This window comes from Salarias fasciatus, chromosome 7 (assembly GCF_902148845.1).
Source record: "Salarias fasciatus chromosome 7, fSalaFa1.1, whole genome shotgun sequence".
In the NCBI taxonomy this organism is placed as follows: Eukaryota; Metazoa; Chordata; class Actinopteri; order Blenniiformes; family Blenniidae; genus Salarias; species Salarias fasciatus.
Genome location: NC_043751.1, coordinates 1,139,798 through 1,154,996, shown reverse-complemented (window position 1 = coordinate 1,154,996; position 15,199 = coordinate 1,139,798). Strand labels below are relative to the sequence as shown.

General features: G+C 50.0%; 1 protein-coding gene across 1 annotated transcript; it reads left to right on the top strand.

The window, feature by feature from the left end:
• Positions 1-369: 369 nt before the first annotated feature.
• On the top strand, positions 370-13,808 carry LOC115391485 (asc-type amino acid transporter 1-like). Its single transcript, XM_030095761.1, has 11 exons — positions 370-526; positions 4,788-4,992; positions 5,883-6,034; positions 8,570-8,695; positions 8,780-8,933; positions 10,838-10,961; positions 12,347-12,450; positions 12,522-12,618; positions 12,696-12,845; positions 12,919-13,096; positions 13,678-13,808. Exons 1-11 carry the CDS (start codon positions 370-372, stop codon positions 13,806-13,808), a joined length of 1,578 nt encoding a protein of 525 aa, XP_029951621.1.
• Positions 13,809-15,199: the final 1,391 nt, after the last annotated feature.

Sequence of the window (15,199 nt, the reverse complement as noted above, 5' to 3'; positions counted from 1 at the left end):
TACATTTGTTCAGATTTGAACGCAGCCTGTAGGATATAGAAGACTACATTTTCTTTTTCTAATTCTTTTATTACTGAATGAGTTAATTACGGTACAACTTTGATATTTTCACTTTTAAAGTAACGTGGTTTCCAGTTTATCTTCCGTCACCTCGGAGCTCGGTGCGTTACGGTGTGTGAAGGGTTAAAGCCCCGGATCCCGGTGGAGGCGGGGGCAGTGCGGGGCATTTCATCCACCTGCGGGGCGGTTGGTGAGGAGGGGGCGCTGCTTCCTCCCGGGGTCCCTGAACGCCTCACGCGCTCCGGGGTATTTAATATTCTACCCCGGACAGGGGCAGGTTGTTGCGCAAGCGCAGCCCATTGAGCGTGCATGAATGCGGAGCGAGGAGAGGACAGGAGCGGTGGGAGCAGCACGGGACCCGGACTGGCCGACATGGAGGCGCAGAAGGACGGCAAGGAGCGCGGCCCCGACAGGGTGACGCTCAAGAAGGAGATCGGACTGCTGAGCGCGTGCACCATCATCATAGGTGAGGAAGAGGAGGAGGAAGACCTGCCTCTGCTGCTGCTCCTGCACGACTCTCTCCAGTCCTGGACTCCCCCGGAGGACCAGCTCCAGGAGCCGCAGGGGGGCCAGGAGGAGGAGGAGGGGCATGGTGGACCTGCTGCTCCTGGTGGTCCAGGTGGTCCTGCTGGTCCAGATGGTTGAGGTGGTTCTGGTGGTCCAGGTGGTTCTGCTGCTCCTGCTGGTCCTGGTTCTCTTGCTGGCTCTGCTGCTCCTGCTGGTCCTCAGGCAGAACAACATTGCCTGCTGGAGCAGGAACAGCAGCAGGACCTGGGAACTGGCCTTGGCCCCCCTCTTCTGTCCTGCAGACAGGAGGGCCACCAGTCTGAGGGGGGGGCAGGTTGTCAAACAGGTGGCCCGAGGGTCAAAAGCAGGCCCACAGAGGGTCCTATCTGGGCTGAGCGAGGGTCTGAACTGTCCCTGAGGGTCCAGTCCAGGCCCATTGGGGGGCTGATAAAGCCTGATGGAGGTTCTGACCCGGTCCTGCAGAGGGTCTGCTCTGGTCCTGCAGAGGGTCTGACCCGGTCCTGCAGAGGGTCTGCTCTGGTCCTGCAGAGGGTCCTGCAGAGGGTCTGCTGTGGTCCTGCAGAGGGTCTGCTCTGGTCCTGCAGAGGGTCTGACCCGGTCCTGCAGAGGGTCTGCTCTGGTCCTGCAGAGGGTCTGACCCGGTCCTGCAGAGGGTCTGCTCTGGTCCTGCAGAGGGTCTGACCCGGTCCTGCAGAGGGTCTGCTCTGGTCCTGCAGAGGGTCTGCTCTGGTCCTGCAGAGGGTCCTGCAGAGGGTCTGACCCGGTCCTGCAGAGGGTCTGACCCGGTCCTGCAGAGGGTCTGACCCGGTCCTGCAGAGGGTCCTGCAGAGGGTCTGCCTCTCGTCTCCTCTGGAGTTCTCTCTCCTCAAACCATCAGCTGCTTCAGCTGCAGGGACAGCGGAGAACCGGCTGCTGGACTCATCAGGCTTCAGCCTAAACTCAGACAGCTGATTGAATAAGAGTCAGTTTGGAAAATGTGGCCTGGTGCATGATGGGAAATGTCTGGCGATGCAGTGTGATGCCCTCCGTGATTGGTTGTCTTTATTGATTGTTTTGGCGCTGAGGTGGTTCCGACCCACAGACCGGATCGAGCGGCTGCTTCGCCCCGGCTCACCATCAGTCAAGCGTCCATAAGCGCCCAAATCATCGGACGTTGTTTTGAAATGGTTTGGCTGGTCCTGCGCCGTCTGCAGCCGCTCGGTGTCCCTGTGTGACGAGGCAGAGCAGCCGCGGCTCATGATGCTGCCTCCTCCGTGCTTCACAGTGATGCTCTCACTCTGATATTTTCTATACAATAAGTCACACTTTTTTAATTTGGCAGGTTATACAATTGATATATCATGATATAACCTGGAACCACAAGGTGTCGCTGTGTGGCGCTGCTACAGAAAAACCTCCACTAGAGAAAAACCTCTGCAAACCTCTGCACAGCAGAATTTACAGTCAAAATGATGAAACCAGAAACAGCGTCAGAAAGAGTTCAGAGAGAAAATGAATGTGACTTCTACACCAGTGTGACGAATGCTGAGTAGCATTAATGGTAACCGTTTAGGGAACAGTCATTAGAAAGTTATTTCACGACTTACACTGCATAAATCTGAAACATCAGCTGTGCCATTCATTTCAGTGCAATATTAGAACATTTCAAGTACAAACATCACTTAGGGTTCAAAGTCATTTGCACACAAATTGAGTGTTAGTGGCCCAAGGACAGAGCCCTGAGGTACACCACGGTTCATACTGCTCAAACGGCTCTTTCCCGTCTGTATCTGGACAAACTGCTCTCTATTTTCTAAGTATAGTTCAAAATCAAAGGCTTTTCTCAATGTAACACCTCTAAAACATTAAATAAATATATAAATTCAGACTGGTTTTCGTCCCATTCTGTGTGTTATTATTGTTATAATGTTTTGGCCCTCCATCGCCTCCAGCATGAGAGCAGATGAAGTGAGATCCTGGACAGCGGTGGCCTGAAGCCGCCCTGATTCAGCCGTTTGGAGAGCAGCGCAGCATCACAGGATGCTGCTGTGCACTCGGCCTCTGAGTGCAGTCGCTTCACTCCATCAGTAGTGTCTGTAATCCTGAGGGGGATTCTCCGCTGCTGTTGCAGCTTTAACTGACTCGAAGGAGAAGGGAGGATCCAGAGAGCTCTGAAAATGATCATCAAACTGTTTCTCCACAGTCAGCCGAGCTTCATGAGGAGAAAATCACCAAAAGATCCAAATCAGTCACTAATACCGACATAGATCTCCCAAATACACTGATTCTAATGTACAGACAAGTCTGTCTGTTGGAGGAGGAAGATGCTCTGTAAATATTGCAGTGAACTGAGTGTGAACACAGCACAGTCCCTGTCTGGCTTCATGTTGAATATCCTGTTCGTTGGAACTAGCAGAGTGTGGTTGTTCAGTGTTTTCAGGATGATTTTCAGCATGTTATTCAGTCTTACTTGCTAATGTCATTTTCAGCGCTGTTTCCTTCCAGTGTCGTCAGTCATGGGATATTTTGGAGGTTTGCTCTTTATTTTTTTTAACATTGCAGGTACTTAGAGATTCACTGTGTTCCTAATCAGACCAAACCATCCCCACATACCAACCACTCACGTCAAGCGTCATGAAAAAGGAGTGTTTTTCCAGAACTGCAGTTCAGACTGCAGTAGTTTTCAACAGGATGTGAGTATCTGATCAGTTTTTACATGGGTCCTAATGGTAAATGTATGGAAAATACATCAGGTTTAATGGTGATTCCCAGCCAGAGCAGCCAGAGGAAAGCAGGATCTGCTCAGCATGATAAGTCGGCAGCCTGTACATCTTTCTGCAGTTAGAGCAGGAGGTGAGTAGGTCACTTCCCACCTCTGCCGCCCGGTCGGGTTAATTTATGTCTGGTTATGTAATGGCAGTGTGTGCCACTTGGCTGCCTCCTGCCGTGCGACTGGTAGCGCCGCCGCCTGAATGTGTCGGATCCGCTGGTCCTCCACGCTGCATACTGAGGCCCCGGGCGGGAGGGGCCGGCCCCCGGCTGACTGATGGCCTCTGCATCCTCTAACTCACTGGCTCGTACAGCTCTTTGTGGTTGGACGGAGTGTGTGTGTGTGTGGGGGGGGGCGGCTGGGAGCTGACAGCTGGAGAGAACAGGCTTCACGCCCAGCGGAGTCCGTTCTGCAGGAGGACGTGAGGCTGAATGCAGATAAAGGTGAAGTCAGTCACACCTCGAGAGGTCAGAGGTCACTGTCCAGCTGGGGTCAGGCCTTCTTACAGCCAGAACGATAGTCTTCTGAATGACTGCAGTGGAGAGTCCATAGAGCCCTGATTATTCAAAGGCACCCTTTAAATGGAAGTACAGGCATCTATAGTGTTTTATTATCCTTTTACAAATGTAGAAATGCTATCTGCAGTTACAAATGAAATCTGATACATCTGACATTTGAATAATTTAGATTAATGTAGTGTTTCCTGTTTGTAATTTATTCTGTCAAGTGTCCATTTCTTTCATTAATCATATATTCAGTTGGATAATAATTAAACATGCATCATAAAGTTCTATTAAGAGGGATCCAGATTCTTTGACATTTTGAAGCATGTTTTTTAAAGTAATGCATTAGTTACGTTGTCTAGTAATTTGTAACTTTTAAAATATTGCAAACTCAGTTACTAACTTGTTACTTTTTGAGGAAGTAACTAATAATTTCTTTTTAAAAGTAACTTGCAGAAACAGTGCTCCACCAACCCTGTTCTGACTTTAACACATGGAGGGCATGACGGACCGTTTGAGTTCTCTTTGTGTTCAGTAATAATCCTCTGGCAGTGATTCTGGTCTGGCGCGTCACAGTGGATCACAATGAACATTCTGCCAACAGAACGGACCACTTCTGGACGTCTGTGCGATGTAACTGATTAGACATGCTCGGCTGTTGTTGAGCTTTGACAGCAGTGACTCCGCAGACCGTCTGGCTCGATGTTCATCTCCATGTGCTTCCATGAGTTCACTCACGTTCTCTACAGGTGGATAAAAACCTCCACCCTTCTTCCATCACATCTCAATTTTAGTACAAAACTGTGTGAGAAGATTAGAAACCAGGCTGAACGTGAAAAAGCGAAGTGTGTGAAGGGACCTGAAGGTGTGTGAGACTGTGCTCAGGAGGGAACCTGCTGCAGAGGCCCTCAGACTCTCAGGACCTTCCTCTTCCCCCCTCTCCTCAGGGAACATCATCGGCTCGGGCATCTTCATTTCCCCGAAGGGGGTCCTGGAGCACTCGGGCTCGGTGGGCCTGGCCCTGGTGGTCTGGCTCCTGGGGGGCTGCATCGCCGCTCTGGGCTCGCTCTGCTACGCCGAGCTGGGCGTCACCATCCCCAAGTCCGGGGGAGACTACTCCTACGTGACGGAGATCTTCGGTGGTCTGATGGGGTGAGCGGCCGCTGCACCGTCCACACACACTGTCATCACACCCGACACGGCCCGCCGGCGGAAATCAGCCGTGAACATCTCTTTAACACCCCCGTAAATCAGCCGCCAGGCTGAGAGGCTGAGAGGCAGGGGTTACTGGTAGATGAATCTGTGGGGGCCGGCTGAGGAAACTCCTCCAGCCTCTGCTGCACTCAGCAGACTCATCACACTGTGGAACACTCCAGAAGCTTTGAAAAACATCAGAATGATGTATTTAATTAGAGCTGTCAAAAGATTTTTAATCACCATTAATTGCGTTATTTCCACAGTAAATCACTATTAATCATGCTTTGAACTGCATTATTTAAAGGTGCTGTAGGCAGGATTCCGCATCTCCGCCATCTTGCTTAGGGTTACCTAAGCAAGATGGTGATTTGACCCATCAAATATGGCGATTTGAAACCCAGCACAGCCAATCCTGTCCTGTTTTCTCTGACATCACGCCCTTATGCAAGTTAAGCCCCTCCCACAAGAACGTGCGACAAACGCCCCTCGACCAATCACGGTTAGAGCCTCAGGGGCTCTTCTGATTGGTCAAAGATACCTGGAGCTGTCGAGATTCCTTTTCAGCTCAGAACAGAGACAGATGGAAACGCTGCGCCCTCGCGGTAGTGCAGTTATGCTACACTCCTAAAGGATTATCAATGGATACTCTAACATTTAATCCAAAGAAAACACAGAAACATTAGCATTGACTAGCAAAATCCTGCCTACAGCAGCTTTAACTGGTGTTGTTTTGCATCTGAAGGCGTCCATCAGTCCGAGCCATCAGTTCAGCAGCTGAATTCAAAGTCATTGTTAAAGTTTCAGGCTGCTGCAGACGGTTTCTCTTGGTTTTGCTGACTCGTCAGGTTCCTGCTGCTGTGGAGCGCCGTCCTCATCATGTACCCCACCACGCTGGCCGTCATCGCCCTCACCTTCTCCAGCTACGTGCTGCAGCCCGTCTTCCCCAACTGCGTCCCGCCGTACATGGCCACCCGCATGCTGTCGGCCACCTGCCTCCGTAAGTCACTTCCTGTCCTCTGGCGGCGGTGGGCGGAGCACAGGGCCCAGTGGAGATCGGGAGTGTGGTCTCTGCATTATTCAGGCAGCAGCACACACTCCTCCAGGCCTCCACATGTCCAATATCTCTTATGTAAGCGCTGTTACAGCCTCAGCAGTGAAATATGCATCCAGGAGGAGAGTCGAGGGAGAAATGGAAATCTGCTGAGCTAAAATAAGTCCTGAGTCTTAAACTGGTGCAACGTTCCTTCACTTTCCTGGAGACGCAGAAACACTGACCTCCAGTTACAGAGTGAACCAGAACCAGAAGCAGCAGTGGTGAGGCTCTTGCGGCGCTGACCCCGTCCCGGTAGCGGCAGCCCGGCGGGACTCCGTCATGTGACCCGCTGCCTCTGACGCCATCATTCACTCTTGTTTTCTGGGAGCGGGTCCCGGAACGTGAGCCGCTCGGCCCTCCCTCTCGCTGGGTGGCGGGGGAGACCCGCACCGCTTTGTTCGCCCGGCGCAACGGAAGTGGTTTGTCTGGCGGCGCTGACAGCCCGCCTTTGTGCCGGAGAGCGAGGCCGTCCTGAGGGAGAGCGGGGCAAAGCCGCTGGCAGTGATGGACGAGGTGAAACAATCACGCCCTCCCTCGCTCCGCCGTTTCCCACATTCCTGCCTCCCATGGCGACCGGCCGCTGCCTCGGCGTGTCAGCTTCACCTCACCTCCCAAACGTGGAGCTTCAGGCCTGAGCGACATGTGACACACACGCTCCTGTCAGCTCCTCTTCGCTGTTTTGAACTGGCCGAGAGGCGTTTACTCACCTGGCCCGCCACAGCTTTTATAAATCTCTCCAGCCGCTCTTTACTTCCCCACAGCGTTTTGTTGAACGGCGTCCACCGAAGTGTGTCCTGCTGCTATACTTCATTTTGTGCTGGTCGGAGCGCAGTGATCTGTCAAACTGCTGAAGAATCCAGAATCTAGAAATTCAAGATGATCAATAATGATGTGTTTTAAAGCACAGCGTCTTTTGTTCCTGCAATCATTATAACTGGTTGATTGCAGCATTAAAGCTAAAAATGATAAAATATACAAACACAGGTTGTAAAAGAAGCAGATGGATATTACACGATGCCCAGGATTTGACCCCAGGAGGCATCACTAGAGGAAGAATCTCACATTCACATGCTTGGTGCTGGCTCATGGCAGCTGATTGTAGCTTAGCGCTGCGCTAACGGCCGAGCTAACGGCTCCGCCGTTCATGCTTCCAGCAGCAGACTCTCAGTCTCGCCGAGCCGAACGCTCAACGCTCTTCAATTTTTAATGTTCTTCCTCGGCAGCCAGGAAACAGACGCTGACCCGTCTTCTCTGCTCAGCATCAGTTCGCTGGACGGCGTTTAGAAGCAAATTCAGAGACTGGGCAGCACCAGAGTGTCCGAGGACACCAGAAGGCTCCAGAATGGAAACTTATATTTCAGGAGGTTTTCTAACACAGATGCTGACGCCTCCACAGGGTGGAATCACTCTTCCCTTCAGAAATGTCATGAGACGAGAATTTTTACAATGTCCTTCAAATGGCAGCATCTTCCCCACGTCTGAAAGACAATAAAACATGTAATCCTCTTTTGAAATAACTCAAATATTTCTGAGATGGATAGATATTCTTTACAAAGACCCAGAATAGTCTCATTTCATCAATATTTTACACTTGGGAGAGGAAACCAGGGCTTTTTTATCGAGCTATAGTGCCGCCTGCTGCAGCTACTCATCTCAAATCTTCATTTTAGTGGAATAAAATGTTTAACTTTACACAGAATACTTTGTTTTATGCAGACAATATGTTGCTTCTTGTTTCTGAGTTAATCAGCTTGGTTCCACAACTATTGGATGATAGTTACTGAGTCAATCTCAGAGCGTCTACACCACCAGCACGTCACTGTTGAGCTTGAAGGAGTTTATCAAGAATTTAGAACAGAATTTAAACAGCTTTGCATTTCTCTAAATGTGTATCATACACGTAGATCGGCTCACATTTTATGACTGATTGATGAAGCCAATAAGACGTTTGAGTGCTATTTTTGGACTGAAAGTAATGTAAAAAGATGTTCCAGTTGTTTTTGGATCTGAAATAATTCTGAAGACAGAGTCTCCGATTAATTGTTGTAATTCACGAGAGGTTTGGTCACATCCAAAGCCCTTCAACACTGATGGATTAGCGAACATTTAGAAGGTTTACAGACATACTGTAGTCTGTTTAGGAGGGAACTGTCAAGCAGTAGTGAAAGTGACAGCTGGAGGTAAGGACTGAGAGACTGACAGTGACGTTTTAGCGAAAGAAATTATGGAAGACAACACACACATGCACACACACACACACACACACACACACACACACACATACACATGCACAAGAACAGTACTACTGCTGAATAATTGACAGTTACAGCTTTTTATGAATCAAGATGAAGAAACTTTTACCCTCTTCCACACTTGACCTTTTATTGTGTGTGTGTGTGTGTGTGTGTGTGTGTGTGTGTGTGTGCGTGTCCTCGTCAGTGCTGCTGACCTGGGTGAACTGCTCCAGCGTTCGGATGGCCACCAGGATCCAGGACGTCTTCACAGTGGGGAAACTGATGGCTTTGGGCCTCATCATCGTCGTGGGTCTGGTTCAGATCTGCAATGGTAAATCTCCCAGCTGGAACCTGAAGCCCCGCCGCTGCCCAAAGCCCGGGCCCATTAACGCCGGCCGCCTGCTTCCTCCTGCAGGGAACTACGAGGCCCTGACTCCTCAGGTGGCCTTCTCCCTGGACAGGACGCCATCTGTGGGACAGATCGCTCTGGCCTTCCTGCAGGCGTCCTTCGCCTTCAGCGGCTGGAACTTCCTCAACTACGTGACGGAGGAGGTGGTGGAGCCCAGACGGTAAATATGAACCGCTTCATAGGGTTAGGGTTAAAGGGTGAACTGCATGTGGCCAGATCTGGTTACAAAATACACAGAAAGAGAAGCTTGGTGGTTTGCAGGAGCATAGGAATGTGTTCTTTAGTGATCGATAGTGTGTTTCTGGACTGTCTGAAGATGAAGAGGTAGTTTAGCTGACCTTTATATGGGTTTCACTGAGGGATCTGCTCATATTGACAGGAAAACCTGCAGCTATGGCTTGAATTGTGCTGTAAATGAAGTGACATAATGAATCAATGAATTCTCTTGCCTGTTGCAGGTTAATGCATAATACGAGTGCTGATGTAGGGAGGTGATACTGAAACAGAGAGTGAAGGCCAGGTAGTGATGAAGGGGCAGGAGCTGGACTTCTCCACACTTCAGTCAATGATTTTATGTTCTTTATTTTCTTCTCCTGTTTCTGCTTGTGGCTGTGAAAGTTAATTGCAAATAATCAGAATTTTTCAATTTGAAAACTGTGTATGAAGTAGACATTGTATTAAGTTACATGGCACTTTATTTTGGAAGAAACTCCAAAAAAGTCAAAAGAGAAATTCTGTCTTTGTATTCATTAGATTCCTTAATGAGACACTCTGGTTAGAAATCAGTCCCTCCAGGAATTTGCAACGCAGTAATTTCAAAAATGAATTTAAATTCAGCCGGTCTCTGTGAATTCTGTGCAGTCATGTGATTTTGTTATTTGTGATCAAATAAAATGCTTAATGGCGATTGGTTGATCCATCCATCCATCCATTTTCTACCGCTTATCTAAGACCGGGTCACAGGGGCAGCAGTCTCAGCAGAGATGCCCAGACTTCCTGTCCCCGGACTCTCCCAAGGCGTTCCCTGACCAGCCCAGAGACATAGTCTCTCCAGCGTGTCCTAGGTCTTCCTCGGGGTCTCCTCCCGGTGGGACATGTCCAGAACTCCTCGCCAGGGAGGCGTCCATCCTGAATAGGTGCCCAAGCCTCCTCAGCTGCTCCTCTGGATGTGGAGGAGTAGCGGCTGTACTCCGACAACGGACCGATACAACGACTGCATCACTGCAGGCGCTGCACTGATCCGCCGGCCAGTCTCACCTCCATCCATCCGCCACTCGTGAACAAGACCCCAAGATACTTCGACTCTTCCACTTGGGCCAGGGCGCCTTGGTGCCTGAACCGGACTCCCTCTGGCTCCGGGCTGCACCCAGAAATTCTGTCCATAAAAATGACGAACAGAACCGGTGACAAAGTGCAGCCTCTGCTTCCTCCATGAAAGACATGGTGACGGGGTTGAGGAGGTCCTCGAAGTATTCTTTCCACCGTCGAATAATATCCCCAGTGGAGGTCAGCAGCTCCTCCTCCACTGTAAACAGTGCTGGTGGAGACCTGCTCTCCCCTCCTGAGGCGCCGGACGGTTTGCCAGAATTTCTTCGAGGCCGACTGTCCGTCCTCCTCCATGGCCTCCTGAACTCCTCCAGACCCCAGTTGTTGCCTCCACAACCAAAAGACAGACTGAGAGATTGGCTGAATTTAAGTTAATCATTGAAATTACTGCATCAGTACTTCTTAGAGGAACTGATGAAAGCTTTCCGTTATGGGCTTAAATGTACCTTCAAATGCAAAGCAACAAAATTTTAAATCGGCAATTCAAAACACAGATAATTGTGATTTATTATGGGAATTCTGCGATTAATCCCAATTAAGGAACTGAATCTTTCGACAGCCATGTTTAAGCTCTGTGATGGTGGACCTGCAGAAACAGCTGCATGTTTTTACATTTTCAGACATGTCATTGAAAGCGCTCCTCTCATAGCTGGTGTTGACTGTGATCATCTTCCGTGCATGTCGTCTTGCTTTTGACCGTCCTGTCTGTGCATGGCGTGCCGTTGCGGCCTCCATCAGGAACCTTCCTCGTGCCATCTACATCTCCATCCCACTGGTGACCTTTGTGTACACGCTCACCAACATCGCCTACTTCTCGTCCATGTCGCCCGAGGAGCTGCTGTCCTCCAACGCCGTGGCTGTAGTGAGTAATGGTGGAAGCGTGAGAGGCTGTACACTCGCTCCGCAGCTTGGACACAGACAGCACAATATTCACTGTCCTGAGCAAAATGAGCCACAACTCCCAGAATTCCACTGCACGAAAGCAGGATGACAGACGTTTAATGATGGACTCGTCTCTCGACAGTTTTATCTGAAGTACTTCTGTATCTCAATCCTTCACCTTAAAGACACTGGTCTGGGTCGTTCTGGATGAAAGTCTGTCACAGCTGACATGAAAAGGTCACTGAGCCCAAATAACCCTGTGCAACATTTTCAGCTGGTATCTCTTTTTTGGTTCCTGACATTTGGATCTTTCAAAAATGAATCTTTGTCTCGAGAAAAAAAAGCATTTACTAAAAATACAAAAACTCACTCATACAGGTAGATGCTTGTTGAGAAAGGAATCGTGTGAGCTGGGAACTAAGAATGTCATAATCCTGCAGATTATTGATCCTTCAGGACTCGGATAAAACATGGTGAGCCTGATTTACAAAGATCCTCTATAAAGTGAGCTTAACTGTGTGTTCACACACACATTGCACTTTTGTTTTTTTCCATGTTTTTCTGGTGATGGACTAGAATGACACCTCACACCAGGATTTAAATGAGCATGCAGTGTAGCAGCTTTCTGTGGTCATACAGTGACATCTAGTGGTCACAGATGGTGGCTAATCGAGCAGGGATCCTTCCAGAGGTGCCGGAATGAAAATGGAACAATGTATTTGTGTGACCTTTCCCTGCTGAGGTTGGAAAGAACAAATAAAAAGTAAATATCATGAAGGTCAGTATCTTTGAGTATTAAACATAAGCTAAGATAATGTTGCACTATTACTGGGTTCATAAAATTTGAAGGACAAAAAGATTTTTAAAGGTTGTTTTCTGTAGAATGACCCGTCTCTGTGCCCTCGTCTCCATTCTGTGCTTTCTGTCGTCCAGTTTCTCAGAGAAGAAAGCTCATTTGGCATATCTGGAGAGGATATCCATGTCACTGAAAGCATGGCATTCTGCCCGTTATCATGATGAGAGCTGCTCATTCCTGATCCAGGCTGTGTGCTAGCTGAGCTAGCTGAGCGCTCAGGAACACTCCCCCGGCCGTGCACTTACGCTTCGTCTGGAAGGTGCTCAGTAGGTGTTAGTCTGTAGGATAGAGGGTCCGGTTCAGGGTCCGGTTGAGGGTCCGGTTGAGGGTCTGGTTGAGGGTCTGATTGAGGGTTGGTTGAGGGTCCAGTTGAGGATCTGGTTGAGGGTCTGGTTGAGGGTCTGGTTGAGGGTCTGGTTGAGTTGCCCATGACGCAGGTCCATGATCCTAATCATCACATCCATGGTCCGGTTCGGAGCCGTATCCTGACTCTCTGTCGTCTGGTCCAGACGTTCGGTGAGAAGCTGCTCGGCGTCTTCTCCGTCATCATGCCCATCTCTGTGGCGCTGTCCACCTTCGGAGGAATCAACGGCTACCTGTTCACCTCGTCCAGGTGAGTGTGCCGCACCCGGGTCTCTGTGGACGTGGTCTCGGCGCCGCCGCTGACCCTCCGTCTGCCGTCAGGCTGTGTTTCTCCGGAGCCAGGGAGGGTCACCTGCCCAGCCTGCTGGCCATGATCCACTACAAGAACTGCACCCCCATCCCCGCCCTGCTCGTCTGCGTACGTACGCACTCACTGTGGAATCCGCCACTTCTTCCCTCAGAGTCGCCATGTTCTCCTGTCTGGCTGTGTTTCAGTGCATTGCCACCATCGTGATACTCTGCATTGGAGAAACACACAACCTCATCAACTACGTGTCCTTCATCAACTACCTGTCGTACGGGGTGACCATCGCCGGCCTGCTGTACTACCGCTGGAAGAAGCCCAACCTCTTCCGCCCCATCAAGGTTTCCTGGGCACCTCGCGCTGACCTCTCGCTGACCCTGCAGCCGTTTGACCCGCCTGTCCTCCGTCCGCCAGGTGAACCTCCTGGTCCCCGTGTGCTACCTGATGTTCTGGGCGCTGCTGCTGGGGTTCAGTCTGTACTCCGAGCCGGTGGTCTGCGGCGTGGGCCTGGTCATCATGCTCACCGGCGTACCCGTCTACTTCCTGGGCGTCCACTGGAAGGAAAAGCCCCGGTGTATCTACAAATTCATCGGTGAGTTACGGCTGATTCCAGACGCTCTGATTGATGGTGACGTGCAGGAAGGAGGACAGAAAGACGCCCTGTCCACTAACAGCGGCGGGAGACATGTTCAGTCCCAGTCAGCAGGTGGTCAGCACCTCCACCTGAACCAGTGTCGGAGGCAGGTCTTCCTGTGCATGAGGGCTTTGTGTCTCAGGTTTCTCAGGCGACTCATACAGGTGTGTTGGTTTCTGTTTTACCCGTTATCAACAGGTGACCACTCCAGGCTGTGATCTGAGCGTTTCCTTTATAAAGATGATAAAACTCAGTCCATCGCTCCCATTATCATGTCATCTCAGGGTTTTTCCACAATCATTCACACATTGGGGGAAGAAATGCATCTTTGGAAGGAAACAGGCGGGGTTTCACGCTTTCCATGAAGGGAAACATGACTGAAATAACAGAATGCAAAATGTTTATTGATCACACCGATTCATTGTGAAAAACTTCACAGTCAAAGGTTTGCGGTCAAAGGTTTATAAAACTTCCAGTTCAATAAAGCCTAAATCACTGCTCTGTGTTGTCTGTAACCTGTGGCGTGTTTTTGCCCACAGAGAAAGCGACGTTCGTGGGCCAGAGGCTGTGCTTCGTGGTCTTCCCTCAGATCGACCCCATCGAGACCACCAGCCCGTCAGAATGGACTGAGCAGCCCCCCGGCCGGAGAGCCTCCTCTGCCAACTCCTAAAACTCTGCTCCGGGTCCACGTTGTCCTGCTGCGTTCGTCCCGTCAGCCAGCGAGTGCAGACGCCTGTTCCTGCTATGGCAGCTTCCTGTTCCACCCCCAAGCTCGCTCTCTCTCTCTCTCTCTCTCTCTCTCCTCTCTCTCTCTCCTCTCTCTCTCTCCTCTCTCTCTCTCTCTCTTCACGCTGTGAGCAGCACGTTTCCTCCCTTTTGGACTCCTTTGTGTCTCCTTGTGTCAACATGACAGGACTGACTGACTGCACAGGTATCTCTCCTGAATGTCGCCCCAGGTTTTATTGTGCCTTCAGATCTTTTCACACCGAGTCCGATGAGTCCCTCTCCACCGAACAGGCAGGGAGCAAGCGAACCATCCTCTGCACACTCTCATTTCTTTATGTTCACTCTCGTTGCAGTCTCTGTAAATAACAAACATTTCCCTTTTTGTCAGGAGTGTCTTACTCCCATCTCCACTTTGGCCAGATGAGCTTGAAGCTAAGCTCCAGTGTTGTGGCTGTGGAGACTCTCAGACACTTTTCTGACTTTCTTCACAGCATTTATGTTCATTTATGTTCTATTTCAGAAAAACTCAGCACACGGTCAAAAGTGGAAAAAGGAAATGAGTTTTATTTTGCACCTCTGGCAGAACCAGACAGTGATGTTGGCTTTCTGCTCTCTGCTGTATTAAAAATGATGACCAGTGAGGCTTTACAAGATGAGAAGGTCAACTTTTTCTGTCCAGAATGACAACAGCTTGTGTTCATGGAGGTTTTTGGCCATTTCAGATGAAGTGATTACTGTTTGTGAAGCTGTGAAGTGCTGAGGGTTGAGCAGGAGGCGGCAGTGAAAAGTGAAAATGTGTCGCAGCAGGAAGAAAAGCAGTTTCCAGCCTCTCGGTGACTCCAGTCTGCTGATCTGTCACTGAAACCCTCCTCCCAGGATGGAGTCGGCTTGTTTTCCCGCGGTCGTCCGCATCCTGACTCGGTGTGAAAACATCTCGACAGGAGAAAAATGTATTTTCAAAAGAAGTTTATTAACTAGCTCACTATACTAGATCTTAATATATTTTGCCAGTGCCTTTTTGCTGTGTACATAGTGTATTTTATTTGAGAAGCACTTTGCTCTTCCGTTGTTTGTTTTCTTGTGATTCGGTACATAAACTGCAGTAAACAGACCAGAACACTGTCACGTTCTACAGACCCACGTTGAACTGCACTTTAGTCGTTTCCGGCTGATTCCGCAGCTGCGTCCTCGTCAGCCCGGCTCCAGGAGGACGTCCACGCGACGCAGCTGGAATCAGGCCTGACAGCAAGGCTCCTGTCACTCTGTTTTGTAAAGTAAACTCCTAACACGCCGCAGCCCGTGCAGCACCAGTCTGTGTTTTGTTTTCGTCCTGAA

Bases quoted from the DNA above. Each gene is read 5' to 3' on its own strand.
- LOC115391485 (XM_030095761.1), top strand. From the start codon at position 370: ATGAATGCGGAGCGAGGAGAGGACAGGAGCGGTGGGAGCAGCACGGGA. The intron at 12,846-12,918 runs GTTTCCTGGGCA...TCCGTCCGCCAG, and splicing joins ACCTCTTCCGCCCCATCAAG to GTGAACCTCCTGGTCCCCGT. The intron at 13,097-13,677 runs GTGAGTTACGGC...TTTTGCCCACAG, and splicing joins GTGTATCTACAAATTCATCG to AGAAAGCGACGTTCGTGGGC.